The 18,592-nt window shown below is 41.8% G+C and overlaps 1 protein-coding gene across 1 annotated transcript in view; it reads left to right on the forward strand.

Moving 5' to 3' along the window:
• The first annotated feature begins 6,697 nt into the window (after positions 1–6,697).
• Positions 6,698–18,592, forward strand: part of LOC147626891 (uncharacterized) — a 62,055-nt gene continuing 50,160 nt past the window's right edge. Inside the window, exon 1 of the mRNA XM_086815435.1 lies at positions 6,698–7,010. Coding sequence (XP_086671561.1) covers positions 6,818–7,010 — 193 coding nt within the window. The 5' untranslated portion in view covers positions 6,698–6,817. The remainder of the gene's footprint in view (positions 7,011–18,592) is intronic.

The raw sequence follows: 18,592 nt of genomic DNA on the forward strand, positions 1-18,592 counted from the left end.
TTTATAAAAGGTAAGGTTAAGAAAAAAATTAAGTATTGAGAGAGAGAGAGAGAGAGAGAGAGAGAGAGAGAGAGAGAGAGAGAGAGAGAGAGGTATCTAGATACTTTTTTTAAAAGCTGATTGGACTACCTTTATAAAAGGCAAGGTTAAGAAAAAAATTAAGTATTGTGACAACTAGAATCTTTGTATGTTTGTGGTTGTGCGTGATTAAAAAAATATTATTATGACCATGACTTAGATCTTTGTGTGTTTGCGGTTGCAGAAGAGTACAAAATCAAGGCTTTGGGGACTTCTAAGCTCATCATGGACTACTTTTCAAAGCAAGCTAATGAGATAATTGACCTCTCTAACTACTAGATAATCTTAAGAAATCCTAATTCTAATCTCTAACCATTGGATAATCCCAGGAAATCCCAACTCTAGTCTCTAACTACTAGATAATCCTAGAAAATCCTAATTCTAATCTCTTATCCTAAGCATTATCAGCCAACCAAACCATGGTTTACCTAATTACCTTGATTAGGTTGATGGAAGCTAATGGTTTTCCCATGTATCATAAGGCTTGGACACCATTGGGAAATGACAAAGAAAACCATCATTTTTCTTACCTTTTTGCTTCTACCTCATAAATGTTTTGTTTGCTTTTGGGACTTTTTAGGTTTTGGAAGGCTACTAAAGTATATGCATTTAGAAATGTGCTTATGATGATAAAGGTGGAACCTTTCATAGTGATTGAGGTCAAGACTTTACCTTACTTGCAACACATATTTTCAAAGTTCTTGAGATTTTGTAAAGATACATTTAGCTTCGTAATACATAGTATTATGTAAATCAAAGTCAACATTACAAATCCTCTTGGATTTGGGGGCCTTGTTAAAGGTCAAAATTTAAACCATAGATTACGAGAGCCTTTACATTGCACACTTTGAAAGTTACTACCTTTGATCTTTCCAAACATACTTGCTATGTATGCAAGGATTTGACCTGCATGTTTCACGCTATTTTAGCATGACAATGAGTTTTAAAAACCTCATGAAAAATTTTGGGCTTCATTCCCTAATTTTAAATGGAGCTACATTGAAATGAATATCAACTATAACAAAGTTCTAACATCAAGGGTAGTGGTACATCACAAATGTACATGTATTTATATGTGCATGCATGCATCTACACATATGTGGGCATGTGAATGTACATGAGTGTGCCTGTGTATGCTTGCGTACACATGCACGTGCATGTGTGTACATATGTATGTATGAGCATACACCTGTACATGTGTGTATGTGTGAGTGCATATACATATGTGTGTATGTGTGTGTACATGTAATGTGTGTATATGTGTGTGTGTGCATGTGTGCATGTATGCGTGCCCGCGCACGTGTGTGTGTGTGTGTGTGTGTGTGTGTGTGTGTGAGAGAGAGAGAGAGAGAGATTGTTGTGTGTGTGTGTGTGTGTGTGTGTGTGTGTGTGCGTGCGTGCGTGCGTGCATGCGTGCCCGCGCACGTGTGTGTGTGTGTGTGTGTGTGTGTGTGTGTGTGTGTGTGTGTGTGAGAGAGAGAGAGAGAGAGAGAGAGAGAGAGAGAGAGATTGTTGACTTTTATGGTTATGGAGCCTTGTAAAGAGAGTTTGTTGACTTTGATGATTATGGATTCTTTCTGACTTTGATGGTTATGGTTTCTCATAAATTAAATGTCTTTTGTTTTAGTGATGTGTTCGATGGGACTCTAACTCCTTTTCATACACGCAACTTCCAGGTGTGATAAACTTTACCTTTGATTTTTTTTTTTGATGTGATACAAATGCAAGGAAATCTTTTTGAATCTTTGAAGTGTCCATTTCATGCATATAAAATTATTCAAATATTTTTGGTAGCTTTGTTCTTGTCAAAAATAACTTTTTGTTTTCTTTTTTAATCTTACTCCTTTGTACCTAAATGTACTCTCCAACCTCCCATACTTTTAAAACACTCTTGATTACATTTTCCCTAAGTGATGGAGTCTTGTTCTCTTACATAATCACTACTTACATACAAATGGTGTCACTCCTGCCATACCTTTTACATTACTTTTGTTATATATTTTTTCATTCATAATTGATGCTAGGTTGAAAATTGACACCACAATAGTAAACCAAGGTCTCTATTTCCAATCATAAAAGAAGCAACCTTTTCATCATTAGTTATAAAAAATAGAAGCATGTCTTAAAATTCATGCAAAGTAGCTTGATTTTGATTTGTTCATATACTATTTGACTATTGTTACAACTATGAATCCATTGGTGAAGACATAAAAATTTGATCCCATGGCCATAATTGATCCCAGTGAAATAGAGTTGCTCTCCCCATCAATTAAGAACTGCCTCACTATGTGGAGAATACAACAATATAAATACATGCATTCAATGTTAGCACATGAGAGGTAATACCTTCCTTGTGGTCCTACTATTCATACCTAATAAACATTTTGGTTTCTTTTACAAAATTCTCTTTTATTTGGATAGCATAGGTATGTTTCACTTTTATTAAATTTGTATAGGGCTAACATCACACTTACCTTTTTGTTTTATAAAATAGATTTCCTTTTTTAAAGATATTTTTTAAATTTACACTAGTGGTAGTAAACTGGTGTTTTCAAGATTAATAGGCTATGGGTTTTGTTTTGTTGATCTAATATAATATTTGGGTCTAGGTTGCCTTAATTCATTTAAGAGAACTTGGAAAAATCTAATATACATGTAGTCCTTGTATCGTATGCCCAAAAATTTTGATCGTTTAAGGTGTGCCTTCTCATGGTTGATCATTAGCTTTGTTTTTTAATGACACTTAAAGATGTGATAAATCATTAGATATTTCACTATTCTCCATCAATAAATTTATAAAAATAGAATCTACAAGTTGTCAAATGAATATGCAAAAAAAATTTGGGGTTATTCTCAATAGACGAGCATGGGCTCAAGCTTACAACTTACCCCTTGTTTATCATGACCTTCTCAATCAACAATGTAAGACATGATTGTCTACTTTATTGACAATGTTAAAGGTAAGATGGTACCTGGCCAACTCATATAAATCAAACGGCAGCATTAGTTCCCTTTGAAAAATAATATACATCAATTTTCACCTTTTACAAAGGCTACACTTCGGCAAAGGTCATTTTTCAAAAGAAAATACACCTCCTTTTGCTTGAAATTTTGTAGCTGGAAAATCTTTGCAAATCTCAAAATCCTTGGGAAAAAAAGCTTAAACATTTTTTTGAGATGTGGCAGCTAGCAAACAATGTATACCCTTACCAAATCTTTTAGATCCCCGAAAAACAATGTTGGAAAAAGGAGGTTTGAACTTTATAAGGACGTTAACCTATTATCATAGCGGGGGTGGCCAAGCATGGTTTCTTGTGGAGTTATACAAAGTCTAATGTTCAACTACACTTTAGTTAATGTTAATAAATCTCACATCAAGGCTAAGTTAAGAGTCGATTATTTTGATTTAGTGTGACAAAACTTCACTAGTCGTACAATGGAAAACAAGTAGACATATCTAATGTGAATATATTCTTTCAATGGCATGCAATGGCCTCTACAAGCATAGAAGGGACTTTCAAGTTTCCATGGACATTCCTTTTTTAAAAGGGGAAACAACAAATAAAAAAAGGTTCAATGAACATCATATGTTAAATTTTGGTGGGAAGTCTCATCCATGTTGGGTCTTGAAGGATAAGTAAAGTGACAATCAACCAATGAAAGGGAAAAAAAGTACAACCAAACACTAAAGTACAATTCAAGAATTATATCACTTTCTATAAAAGGTAGACATTAAGATCAATTTGAAAACCATTGTGGAGAAAACTGAAGAGAATAATCTTGATACCGTGAAAGTCAATAAAACTAGTAAAATGTTAGTGGAGAAAATGAATATGTGAAACAAAAAACTTGATGTGTGGGCTAGACAAGTTTTAAATAGGGGCAAGTTTCTCAAATAGATCATGTATTGGTCGGGAAAAAGGGGGATAGAGGGTTGGGGTTTTTTTTTGGGGGGGGGGATATACAATAATTACATGCGTCACCACAATGACATTTGTAACATGCAATAAGAATGAGTATCTTGCCTAATGAATCTAAGCAAGCAAAGGGCCAAGACCCCACTTAGTGGTATGTTTTAAAGAATAATGAAGGCATTCATCATATTATGTGCAATTGTAGTTTTGTATTAGTTAATCAATTTTGGTATTCAAAATGGGAAAACTTACTTTATTACATTGTGATAATGAGATTTGTTGATATTACATGAATTGGACTTGAAATGTTTATAGCTTGTAAAATCACAAGAATTAATTGCATACTCGATCATATTTGTATAACCAAATCACATAATTATGAAGGTTAAACCTCTTGTTTTTATAAAATTAAACGTCGTTCTTTTTTTAAGGACGTGATGGTTCGAGGGATCTACATAGGTTATTAGCCACTACATTTCAAGAAACTTTCAAATGCCACTTTTCAAGGAGTGAAAACATAGTCTCTTTAGTAGGCATCGCTTTTCAAGAAAAGTAATGTAAGTCTATACAACGATTGTATATGATTTTTCTTGGGTAATGACCATGTTTTTAAAACCCATTACTACCAACACTTTTAAATGTCCATTCTCTACGTTTAACCTTTATAATACAAGTAGACAACTTGGTGTTACATGCTTTGTTGGAAGAATCAAGCGGATCACATTGAAAGCTTGAGTCGATATGCTATTGGATTGAAAATGACATGAACGGTCTTAACACGAATTCCTTGAGGTCCTTTAATTCAAAAAAGGCATTTAAAGGAAAACAATGCATGATAAAATTGTGCTACTATCAATAGGCCAATGATTGATAATGTCATATAGCCTTATATATGTTATCCATCCTTTTTTGCATTCAAGAATGATTAGGTAGATCCCTTCCAATTAAAAGCTTTGGGCAATATATAAAAGTAACAATATTAAGAATATAAGATAGCTACCTTCTTCTAAGGTACTGAGTATCATAAAGATAATGAAGATGTTATCTTTTTCTAAGCTACTTAGTATCATAAAGATAAGGAAGACGTTATCCATGGAGATAATACAAATGTGCAGTACATAATTCATTATGTGCTTAAAAAACATCAACTTTTTTAACAAGAGTGTGACTATGTGTGAACATAAAGCAAAGAGTTGAGCACAACAAAACCAAGCTTACATGCCATAATAAGTTGAATATAATAATAATGTGGACCCTATACATGTAAGATCATAACACTCAATCAAATTGAAACAATGCTTTATCCCAACGGTAGCACCCTTGCCTCTTGAAAGGGATGTACATAGTTCGAATCCACCCATTCCTATAATAGAAAGAGATGGAATGTAGTTTTAGTATGTTCCCTTGCATTAAAAAAAAAAAAGAAAACGATGTGGGCCATATCCATTCAAGGTAGCTTGTTGGTAGTAACCTCGTGTATGCATCCATTTGCTTAAGCTTTGGCATATTTTTGTCTTGAATGTTGAAGAATCAATGTTAGACATGGACAATGTATGTAGCTCACCATCATGGTGCACGATCAATGTTAGACATGGACAAATGGTGCAGGATCAATGATGAAAAATGAAACATGCTGTATAGTGTTGATGTGTGATCTTCACCTCTCTTGTTAATTCACATGTCTCTCATTAAAATTTTGGCTGGGATTTTGTAAAATCAATAATATAGACCTGGACGAATGTATATGGCTCAAAATAAGATCTAACAAATTTTTTTCCCCTAAGTATGCCATAGAAGGAACGTATGAGTGCAAGTTTGCTTAAAATCGGGGGTGAAGGGGCTTGCGTTGAAGTTTAGGTGAAGGTGTAAGTCCCAAGTTTCAATAGTGACCTCTTTGTGGCATGAGACATTGACCAAACTAGAGAAGAAATTCTCTATAAAGCTTACCATTTGGGGGGAGAGAGAGAGAGAGAGAGAGATGCTACGTGTCTTTGTACAAGGCAAGATTAAGGGCCTCTACATATTTTGTGCTATAAGTACGGACTCTCACGAGGATTTCTAGGTGGGTTGGGAGATAGGCGAAGAGACTCCTCATCCACGAGCTTGGGCGGGGCAGACCTTCCCAAAAATTCAGGATTCTTCTACCTTTCCAATGGAAATTTTGATTAACTCTAGATGTGTAAAGGCACTAAGTAAGTGTATCACTATCAGATGAAAATGGCATGGAAAAAAATTTCCTCTCTTTGCTCTCAGCAAGGCCCTTAAGAAATTAATAATACAAACTATCATTTTTACTTATTTTTGTTTTTCAAGCCGGGGTCAGAGACAAGCGGACTCGTTCTGAGACTCGAACAGAGAAATGTTTTTGTCATTAGCTTCGTCGTCCCTAGTCTTAGCTGTCAGGAGTTATGTGAGTAGTGCACCCACTATCAACCACCCAATCCATAAGACGTGAGGCGGAAGGAACATTTTGCTACTTCTTTAAGGCATTGCCCTGGAAGACCCATGAACTAAGTAGTCCCAGTAACCATTTTGCTACTTCCTTAAAGCATTGCCCCAGAAGACCCATGAACTAAGTAGTCCCGGTGTGTATCGCTTTTACTCACGCAAGACGAAATTGAGGAGAAATCTAGACGATTACAACAATAAAATAATAATAATAATGCCAACGTTGTCAAAAACATATAAGTTGATCATTTCTCCACATAAACCTGTCCTGGTTAATTACGTATTTAAGCACATATTGAAGTTCGTCAATCATTCTTCCACACAGCGCTGTGGTGATTAAGCAAGTGTTTTAACTCAATAATCATCATCATCAATCGATGGGGAGAACGGCTCTTCTTCATGGGGCATGGATTGTGACCATGGACTCAGATCTTCATGTGTTTAATGATGGAGCCATGGTTGTGGAAGAGGACAGAATCAAGGCTTTGGGGCCTTCCAAGCTCATCATGGACTCCTTCTCAAAGCAAGCAGATGAGATTATCGACCTCTCTGGCTATTGGATAATCCCAGGTAATCCTAATCCTACTCTTAATTAGACAGCCTAACCATGGTTTGTCTCATCACCTTGGTTAGGTTAATGGAAGCTCATGCGGGTCTTATGGCTTACCCAATTGTCATAAGGCTTGGAAGGAAAACCATAGCTTTTCTTGCTTTTCTGTTTTGCCCCCTCCTCCCATTGATTTTTTTGCTTGCTTTTTTGGACATTTTTAAATAGGTTTTGGATACTGCTGAATTTTATTTATAGTATCAGAAAAATGAGGTCACTTTGTTGTAAATATTATCCCTGCTAACTCATGAGAAGAAGGAAGGGCGTTGCTCTTTGCTTTCCCTACAGTAGGCCAACTTGCACATTAACTGGTGAAGCGCACAAGGAAGTTGGTAATAGCTGAATACATGCAGGAATGGAGGAAAAAATCAGGCTCATTGAAGGTTGAGGGTGAGTGGAAAGTCACAAGATTTTCCTTTGGAAACATGCCCTTTTAAGATTTTACTTCCAGAATCATTAGAGGTGAAAATTCTTAAAGAGGGGGGGGGGGGGGGTCCCTCCATGACTGGACACTCTTAAAGGGAGCTTACATATCCGGGCACGGGGAAAGAATCACACCAGGAGCCTGTAATGCCAAGTGATTCCATCTTTTCCTATAAAAAGAAAGAGGGGGGGGGTCCCTCCATGACTGGACACTCTTAAAGGGAGCTTACATATCCGGGCACGGGGAAAGAATCACACCAGGAGCCTGTAATGCCAAGTGATTCCATCTTTTCCTATAAAAAGAAAAGGTCTGGGGCTCTAGATTTGCAAAGGCTGTCCTACATTGATGCATAGTTCTGGAGCTACTCCCACCAGTCATGGAGGGTGTGAACCAGTTCGGTCCAACTGTATCAGATGGATTCTTGGGCAGGAGTGGCTGACCCCTCTATGGCCAAGTTGCTAGGCTACTGAACGCCACCCATTGGGGCATAGAAGTGGCCCACTGTTGAAGGGCCTGGCTGGCCTCACCCACTGGTATGTCAGGTGATGTGCCAAGCTTGACCCAGTCTTTCTTGTAGTGGGGGATGGGCCCGCCTAGGTTACCTCACCCCAGTGGTCAAGCACTGTGCAGCATGTCCGAGATCCAAATTTCCCTGAACACTGGGAGTACTCAGTAGAGACCACCTGAACGTGAATTGTAGACACTCTTGAACTCCCAGTCGGGAAAAATCTGGCCAGACGCTGAAAGGAAAGGAGAAAGCCAAGGTGGGAATATCTTAGGGTGATAGCAGAGAATACTCAAGAGCCACCTAGTGCCTGGATATGGGGCTGAGACAAGGTGTGACTTGTGAGCCACCACCAGAAAGAGTGATCAACTGGTGTGACACACCTTGTTCCAAACAATCTTAAAATCAAACAAGTTCGAGGTATTTAGACAAGAGAAGGCAGCCTTGTTAGGGATGGGCTGCTCAAGGGCTTGTGGCAGGAGCAGCTGTCCTCTCACTTGCTGATCAGTTCACTGCCCATATGGCTGTTTTTTTCTCAAGGTTATGGTCATCCCTTGTGAAGGAACTTAAGCTTCAAGTACGAGACTTGGACTAAGCAGAAGCATAATGAAGAGTAGGATGACAAGACCTTGTAAGCAATTTGCAAGTGAACCCACAACATTATGCTCAATGCATGCATGAGTGGGTGAAGTGAATTTTCAATTTCTTATTGCAAATGAACATTGTTGGGGTGGGTTGTGGAGAAAGCTTAGAGAACATAAATACAAATAGATGGATTGGGGCAAACCATCCAAGCCCCACAGAGTTAGAGGCCTTAGAGAATTTTAAGGAGGAGTGTATGTGAGAATACATCTTGTTTTTGAAAGCATTAACACCCCACCTATCTGGAACTGGCCACTCTACACTATGTAAAGAGTCCATAGGGATCCCTCAAGGCTACCATATTCTGTAGGCCGAGAAGGGACTTTGTAAGAGTCTGTGTAAAAGAATATATTTTTGTTGAAGAGGGCTCTATGATGTTTCCCGGTGGGGCACCCTTAGACTGCAGTTGCAGAGGACCACATTTCCAGCCTTATATGCGAGGAGGAATCTTCAAAGTCATGACTTGTTACCAGTTATGTCTTCACCATCGTCTGGACCAGAACATTTTACAGAAGCCCATAAGTTAATGGTTGCAATCTTTGCTTCTTATTATCAGAGTGTTTTTCCCCTGTAGTATGTTTCGTGGGAGTGTGTCCATGGGGAGGAGCGGCCAGTTAAGCCTAACATGGAGTTGATGGATGTTGGTCTAAGCATGTATAGCCAAGGCAGTCCAGGTGGATACAGGTTTCAGTTAGAGGTTCTCAGGAGCACCATATGACTTCTCATCCACAGGACTGCTTTGGATTTTGCAAAGAGAGTTTTTGTGATTCATTTAATCAGGTACACCAGTGGATAGGTATGCTTCAATGACTTTTGGAATGGAGTATATCATGAGAATTCCGTGAGAAGTTTCTCAACCTGTACTTATCACCTCTTCTCCACACACCTGATCCACAATATTGTCTAGACTGACTTCCATTACTCCCTGTCCAAGCCTTTTGCAAAGATTCCCCAAGCCAAGGGCTGCAGTCGCAATTTGGTACCTGCCCAGTGCTGGCTTGATCTTCTCGCCCCAAGGTGTTACAACTTGTGGTTGCAAAGCGGCCACAATACCAATGGACTCAAGGAAACAAAAAAAAGGGTGACCCAAATAGAGTTCACAACCTCTTTCCCTAGCCATGCGCATTGTCATGTGAGATGTGCAAGGATTAGTAGCATGCAGCGATAGCTGGAAGATGATCGTCCAAGAAGAGTTGCGAAGAGCTCTAGTAGGCAAAGCGATTCACATCCTCAGGTCATCTTGCAGCACCCCATACCTTGAGAAGTGGCAAGAATTTACCCAGGCTCAATCACACTTTCTAGTTCTCTGCCAATCAGTCTCTTGGGCCACCAAGGGGGTTCACATTTCAGTGATCGCTTCATCAAGTGATTGACTCTGGGATGCTGATCCCAGGATGCATGCAATGGCTTCTACTACAGGAGGGTAACATGCACATCAACTTACATACTATGCCACTAAGTCAGTTAAGGACAGGATCTCTTTTTGGATGTTGGTGCAAGTGCATGGGGCTGACTTCAACATGTTGGATTCACCACATGATGGACAGGGTGGACTAAAACTGCAAGTTTCTTGAGCTGTATAGCTCCAGATGGGCACTCAACAAAAGAATTGACAAACTCGAGTCTAAGGTACTGGTGCCCTACAAATCCTGTGGAAATTCTTCCTCACATACCTTGTTAACATGAGTACCTGCAAATGCATCTCTTGACAACACCTCTGGTCAAGCACATCTTCATTAATTACCTGCCACTGATGAAGATCCTCGTGTGCAGAGGAAGAAAAGGAAGAAGCGTTCCTCCAAAACAGAGCCAGGGCCATTCTCATTAAGGGACTGGGACCAATTTAACTTCATCTCTGTGGTGTGACGGAGAAATCTCACTGCTAGGCGGTAAGTGAGAACCCTGCTCTTCGCCATTCAATGGCAGGACCCTTGGCACCTCTCTGAATTTCAACAAGTCCCTAGAGTGTTACTTTCTCCCATTCAGACCACCACTGCCTCTCCCTTAACCTTGGGAGACTCAAATCGCTTTTACATACATGGGATCTTTAGGAAGGTTATTGGGTTTTTCTTTGTTTTGAGAAGGCAAGACTTAGAAAAAGGCCTGGAAAGGCTGGGTCTTATTCAAAGTTTTCTAGCAGGTACTAGGTGTTGGGTTAGGCTTAACCCTAATGTGCAGGGAAATGGGAGCAGAGAACAGGAGAGAGAGAGAGAGAGAGAGAGAGAGAGAGAGAGAGAGCAGCATGATGCTGAACGTTCTAGAATGATAAGGTTGTGTGTACACAACCACAAGCACAAGGCACAGTAAGAAAATGCTATCCATATGGTGTCCTTTCACACTAGGTGGTCAGGGGGAAAAAAACCCTTCAATATAGAAGGTAAAAAGTGCCCCTTATAGTCAATGAGGTGATAGCTCATGTGGTAGAGATGTTTGACTAGGACCACATGGTGCTTCCTTGGCGGCATCGCCTCCGGGCGGATAAGAAAGCACCTATGGGCACTAAAAAATGGTGACTACGGGAAGATCGTGGGCCTAGGGCTGGTCTAAAAAAAAGTGCCCTTTATAAGCCCATGTTCACACCTACCACTACCACTACCACTATGAGTTTTCCTACAAATCCCCCCTGGAGTGATAGTGTGAATATGTGCATGGTAGCAAATCACGCTTGAAACGGGAGGAAGCTCAAAGCTTTGCAAAAAGCTTCAAACTTCTCTCTAGGCAATGCCTTAATAAACAGATATGCAATGTTCTCATGTGTAGGACAGTAAACCAAACAAATCTTTCCATGCATGTAGCCTCTCTCTCACATAGTGATAACATATCTATATGTGCTTGATGCGAGCATGGAAGACTGGATTCTGTGCTACAGCCTCAACACACTGACTGTGAGTGAGAATGGGAGTGGGTGTCTGATGACCCCCATGAAGATCTACCATCAATCTCCTCAGCCGTACACACTTAACGGTAATAGCGAAAGTTGCCCTGTACTCAGCTTTACATGAAGATGAAGAAAGCCACAATAGGTTGTTTTTTACTCAACCATGATATGCATGAGTTCTCTTGGTCCTTGCTAGGTCTTTGCTAGCAACATATCATTGTTAGGTGCACCCTGCACGTGGATGCAATGTGGACATATCTGTACAACAGGTGTAGGACCTAGAGTGGTAATTGGCTCCTTGTGAGCCCTAGTCTGGGACGAGTCAACCAGGGATCCACTCTAAGAGTTCATGGTTAGGTATACAAGTCCCGTACATAGTCATGGTCAGGTGTGCTTGCGCACACATGGAGCAGTGCTGGTCCATATTGTGAGTCACCCTATGGAATGATGATGTGGTGTTCTGAGCATTTATAGGCTTTCATCCAGATGCAAGGGCACTTAGGTAGCATATAGATGCATGTAGAAGCATGAAGTGCAGGGCCATAGACTGTCTATGTTGCCTTATTTTAGTATAGGCTTGCTAACATGGTGGAAAACACATGCTTCTAAACACATAGCCATGGAGTACACATGTACACATGAGCATGGATCAAGAACAAGATAAAGATACAAGCAAAACATCATAGTGTATTCCCCCTTTCCAATTTACATGCAAGAGGGGCTTTATATAGCCATCCAACCATGTGACTCTTGGGATACCCATGTAACTATTGGGCTTGTAATATGCAGCGGAAGTCTTCGTATTGGAGGATCCTGTCACACAAATGCTCACACCATCTTCTGTATCGTGAGTTTCGTGAGTTTAGCAATCCATTTTAATACTTCAAACTCTAAAGAGATGAGAGAGAGATATATGAGAACTGCACACCAGATTGGGTCCCAAATCACCCACTGAAGGCCCGGGCCCCTATCTTGATAACGAGATAGTATTTGCTTTATTACTTTAGAGAGAATGACTGTGGACTGTAGATAAGCCAAACGCAAGATCTCAGAGGATCTGAAGCCTGGCTGAATTGTACACGGCTGTAGAAACACCTCGATGAACTGATCTCGAGCATATGCACTCTTCCCAAGGGCATGAGGAAGGGTTGCACACCTGAGGCTGAGAAAGGACTGCGGTGGACTGTTCTAAGCTATGTAACTATGCTGTAAATGCTTATGAATGATATGTTACCTTCACGAGATGACTGTTGCATGTATGGATGATGCACAAAAGGCAGAATATTGTTGTAGAACTGATGCTGGACTGAAACGCAGACTGTAGACTGAAACGCAATGCTGGAAACTGCTGTAGATCTGCAAACACAGGACTGGAGTGGAGTGAATGGCTGCTGGTGGTGATATGTGCTCAAACGCAGAGGGTAAACTGCTGTCTTGGGGCCTGGCAGGGTACTGTATGCAGGCGCCTAAGGGCTGATGGTCTGAATTGCTGCGTTTAGGGTACAGATGGACTGAACTGCTGCGTTAGAGGCTTTGTAACTGCTGGCTACTGAATGGACTGCATGAAGGGGCTGCGTTAAGCTGCAAGGAAGGCTGAAAGCACAAACACAAGCTCCAAAGGCAGGGACCAGTCTAGGCTGAAGGCGGGGAATGCTCCTGGTGTTGAGGATGAAGGCGCCTAGCTCACTGTAGACTGAATGGTAGAACTAAGCCCTATGCAAGCCTATTTATACTAACTAGGGGCTGGTCAAGTTGGCTGGTCATTTATTTAATAAAGTTTATATTTATAAATGACATTAAATGCTAAATAAATACATAAAATATGGAAAAAATACCAGATAAATCCTAGTAAATTCCCTAAGGCTTCTGGGATGTTCTAAATGATGCACAAGCATATGAATGCATATTATGCAAGATGCAGAGTGCTTTCTGATGCAAACCCTAAGGCTTCTACTGACTCTACATGCATGAATGATTCTCTCCATCTCCAAGTGGGTTAAGGGACTTGACTGACTGACTGACCCGTTAAGGCTGAGGAATGACCTACGTAGCTCGTGCCTGACTTATCCTGGAATGAGGATGTACAATGGGGTCGCGGCGTACAACAAATATCATCCTACTGGGTTCTAATAATGTACAAATGTTGCACTGCTGATGATGAGCCAGTTTGTCACCATGCACTAAGTGCAGAGTGCATGTGACATTCCCTCCTGCTTAGCTTGGCGGCAGGTTCATGGCTTCCAAGTAGTCCGCCAACAACTGGGGGTACTCCTGGAAGAACTCCTCGTCTAGCCATACGACTTCGTGGGTACCTCGATCTCGGAATTTCGTATAGAACTGACGTATCCGTTGATCGGAACCATGCTTCCAACGATGAAGCGGGCTCAATAACTTCTGCTTCGTCTACCACGTCTGGGTGCTGTTCATCTGAAACATCGAAGACTTCTGGACCAACATATGGTTTTAGCCAAGAAACATGGAAAACATCATGCATTGTCCAACTGGTAGGGAACTTTCACTTCATGGAGACATCACTTAACTTTTTGACTATTGGAAAAGGGTCAAAACTACGGAATATACGCAAATAGACCTAATCCCCTTTCTTGAAGTGGATATCTCGTCTAAACTTATTTACCTGTCTGTGAACTAAATAAAGGCAAGGCTCAAAATTGAGGGCCAAACTGGGTTGAGTACCAAACTCTGCGGAATCGACATACTGATCTTCTATGCTTTTTATGTCTTTTCCAGAGATGTTGAGAATGGTAGACTCCTGACTGGTGTGGATGCTGGTCTTTCTACTAAGAACATCTGCTACTACTGGGTTATGCTGACCAAGGATGTACTTGATCATTCCTCCAAACTGGTGGAAGAGCTGACCCTATCTAGCTTGCTGATCACTCTACTGGGCACTTGGCATCGTCGGGAGCCACTTAAGTGCTTGGTGGTCTGTGGGGTGACTGTGAAAATGTGTCGATAAGGAACAGGTTTCAAATGTTTGAGAACTGATTGCTGTTCTAGCTTGCCCTTGAAAGTCTTGGAAAGACGAGGGAAACTTGCTAGGAGGTTCTGCTAATTGTGGGAAACTGGGTAGGAGATCATCCTTAAAAATATCTGAATGAGAAAGGAGATCTGCCAAATGAGGGACTGAAAACGTCCTCAGAACTGCCCATGTCAAAAAGGATTATGAACTGTCAGCCCTTAGCAGAGCCATAAGCTCGGATCAGGCTTTTTTGTGTGGTTGTTGCCTCACCCTCCTGCTTAGCATCAAGTACCACGGATGGCATGGGATGCATAGAAGGTAAGATCTGAACCGCATTGGTGGTAGCAGACGGGTCTGTAGGAGCGGGGCATATTGCGGCAACTGTGGCAGAAGGCTCTTTGGAGGCTTGCTCCGCTTGTCTTTTTGGACAATCCTTCTTACCATGCCCAATGGTATGACAAAAAAAATATCGATTTTCTAACTGATACTGTCTTTGTTCCTCTGGAGGAAGATAGCCTCCAGTGATGCCTGCTTGAGCCTTTTCCTTAGGGGTCTTCTTAGGCTTGGATTCCTTACCCCCTGAACTAGAGCTAGGACCGTTGTCTGTCTTAGTGTCTTTAGAAGACGAATTACCCTTCCCCTGTTGGGGTTTGGTACTGGACTGAGATGACTGCTTGGGCTTGCCTTCGTTCATCTTCATTTCTTCATTCTGAGCGAGAGTCAGAGCCCGGTCATATGTACTAGGTTCAAAGTTACGAACTGTGAACCGAATGTTAGGATCCAATCCACGAATGAATTGCTCCATCTTGGCTTGCACAGATAGCCCTAACTGCTGTGCTAAAGTAATAACCTTATCGAAAAACTGAAGCACTGGGGATCCGTTCTGTGTCCGAGTCCATAGAACTTATCTTTCAGACTGGTCATGTACTGGGGCGGGAGAAATCTGGTCTTCAGGTCATGGACAAAGATGTCCCAGTCAAAGGCTGTGACACCTGTGGCTTGGTCTGTATGAATACTAGACCAATGCTGCCACCAAGTGACTGCCTCACCAGTGCGATGGGGAGCCGCTAAGTGGACTTTATCTTGTGGGTCTGTGATCCTAGCTTAATGGAAAATGAGCATTAAACTGATGAATAAATTGATTAATTGATGAATGATCACACTTACCATCATACTTACTGAAGTTTGGTTGACTGCGAATGACGGTGGTTGATGTTGCTGCGGACTGCGGGCTAGTGACACCTATGATTGGGGAGATTGAGGAGAGCTGCTGATACCTCAAGTGTATGGCCTCCTTTTCCCGTTGGTGCTCGAGTAACATACATTCTCGATCAAGCTCACGTTGACGTTCCCGAGCGGCGAGTTTAGCCTGACGCCGGTCTTCGAGTCGATCCTGCGTTGGGCTTCCTCATAGTCCCGTCTTTTTGCTTTTTCTTCTTTCCTTCGGGCCTCATCCTCTCTCCTTTGTTGTACCATCTGAAAGAAGAGGGAGATGTAGTCGGGTGCTGTTGGAGGCGGAGGAGGACGTGCTGTTGCTGCCTCCAAGAGTTTGAGATGCTCCATGAGCAGTTGGTTCTGAGCTCTAAGAAGAGCTATGGTATCTGCTGTAGGCGGAAGAACATGGTCTCCTTCGGGGGAGACGTCTTCCGGCTGATGAGTACTCTCTTCTGTAGACATGATGTTGAAGTCGGTGGTCGTGCTGGAACGCAATCTAACCATCCAAGGATGCCCTCACGCTAGGATACGGCGTGTGTGGACAATCTGAATCTGATACCAATGTAATATGCAACGGAAGTCTTCGTATTGGAGGATCTTGTCACACATATGCTCACACCATCTTCTGTATCCTGAGTTTCGTGAGTTTAGCAATCCATTTTAATACTTCAAACTTTAAAGAGATGAGAGAGAGATATATGAGAACTGTACACCAGATTGGGTCCCAAATTACCCACTAAAGGGCCCCCTATCTTGATAACGAGATAGTATTTGCTTTATTACTTTAGAGAGAATGATTGTGGACTCTAGATAAGCCAAACGCAAGATCTCAGAGGATCGGAAGCCTGGCTGAACTGTACACGGCTGTAGAAACACCTTGATGAACTGATCTCGAGCCTATGCACTCTTCCCAAGGGCATGAGGAAGGGCTGCACACTTGAGGCTGAGAAAGGACTGCGGTGACTGTTCTAAGCTATGTAACTATGCTGTAAATGCTTATGAATGATATGTTACCTTCACCAGATGACTGTTGCATGTATGGATGATGCACAGAAGGCAGAATACTGTTGTAGAACTGATGCTGGACTGAAACGCAGACTGTAGACCGAAACACTGGAAACTGCTGTAGCTCTGCAAACGCAGGACTGGAGTGGACTGAATGGCTGCTAGTGGTGATATGTGCTCAAATGCAGAGGGTAAACTGCTGTCCTGGGGCCTGGCAGGGTACTGTATGCAGGCGCCTAAGTGCTGATGGTCTGAATTGCTGCGTTTAGGGTACAGATGGACTGAACTGCTGCGTTAGAGGCTTTGTAACTGCTGGCTACTGAATGGACTGCATGAAGGGGCTGCGTTGAGCTGCAAGGAAGGCTGAAAGCACAAACACAAGCTCCAAAGGCAGGGACCAGTCTAGGCTGAAGGCAGCGGAAGTCTTTGTATTGGAAGGATCCTGTCACACAAATGCTCACACCGTCTTCTATATCCTGAGTTTCGTGAGTTTAGCAATCCACTTTAATACTTCAAACTTTAAAGAGATATGAGAGAGAGATATGAGAACTGTACACCAGATTGGGTTCCGAATTACCCACTGAAGGGCCCCCTATCCCGATAACGAGATAGTATTTGCTTTATTACTTCAGAGAGAATGACTGTGGACTGTAGATAAGCCAAACGCAAGATCTCGGAGGATCTGAAGCCTGGCTGAACTGTACACGGCTGTAGAAACACCTCAATGAACTGATCTCGAGCCTATGCACTCTTCCCAAGGGCATGAGGAAGGGCTGCACACCTGAGGCTGAGAAAAGAAGGCGGTGGACTGTTCTAAGCTATGTTAGAATGCTGTAAATGCTTATGAATGATAGAATACCTTTACCAGATGACTGGTGTATGCCTGGATGATGCACTGAATGCTGGATACTGATGTAGACTGATGAATCAAGGCTGAAACTGCTGGGAATCTGCAAACGCAGATCTGTAGGGCTGTTGTAGGGCTGTAACGCAGATCTACACCTGCTGTATGACTGAAACGCAAGTTTACAAGGCTGGATATCTGCAAACGCAGGGCTGTAGTGGTCTATGTACCTGCTGGTTATGCTGTATGCACAAACGCAGAGGTTGATGCTGATCTGAGGCCTGCGAGGGTGCTGACTGCAGGCGCCTATGGATTGCGCCTAGGTTTGCAGGGGAATGAAGAGCTGAACTGCTGCGCTAAAAGGACTATTGGCTGCTGGCTGAAGGGGTCTGATGGTTGCACCTAGGGCTACTAGATGGGCTTCAAGAAGGGTTGCAAGAAGACACCAACTACCAAGGAGCAGTTCAATCTAGGCTGAAGGCAAGGGTACTCCTAGGGCTGAGGAGGAAAGCTCTTAGCTGACTGTAGACTGAATGGTAGAACTAAGCCCTATGCAAGCCTATTTATACTAACTAGGGGCTGGTCAAGTTGGCTGGTCATTTATTTAATAAAGTTTATATTTATAAATGACATTAAATGCTAAATAAATACCATAAAATATGGGAAAAATACCAGATAAATCCTAGTAAATTCCCTAAGGCTTCTGGGATGTTCTAAATGATGCACAAGCATATGAATGCATATTATGCAAGAGCTTTCTGATGCAAACCCTAAGGCTTCTACACTGACTCTACATGCATGAATGATTCTCTCCAAGTGGGTTAAGGGACTTGACTGACTGATTGACCCGTTAAGGCTAAGGAATGACTTACGTAGCTCGTGCTTGACTTATCCTGGACTGAGGATGCACAATGGGGTCGCGGCGTACGACAAATATCATCCTACTAGGTTCTAATAATGTACAAATGTTGCACTGCTGATGATGAGCCAGTTTGTCACCATGCATTGAGTGCAGAGTGCATGTGACAGGGCTCCCATAACCTCCACAAGAT

Source organism: Cibotium barometz, chromosome 21, assembly GCF_041138505.1.
Source record: "Cibotium barometz isolate CiBa-2024 chromosome 21, ASM4113850v1, whole genome shotgun sequence".
NCBI lineage: Eukaryota > Viridiplantae > Streptophyta > Polypodiopsida > Cyatheales > Cibotiaceae > Cibotium > Cibotium barometz.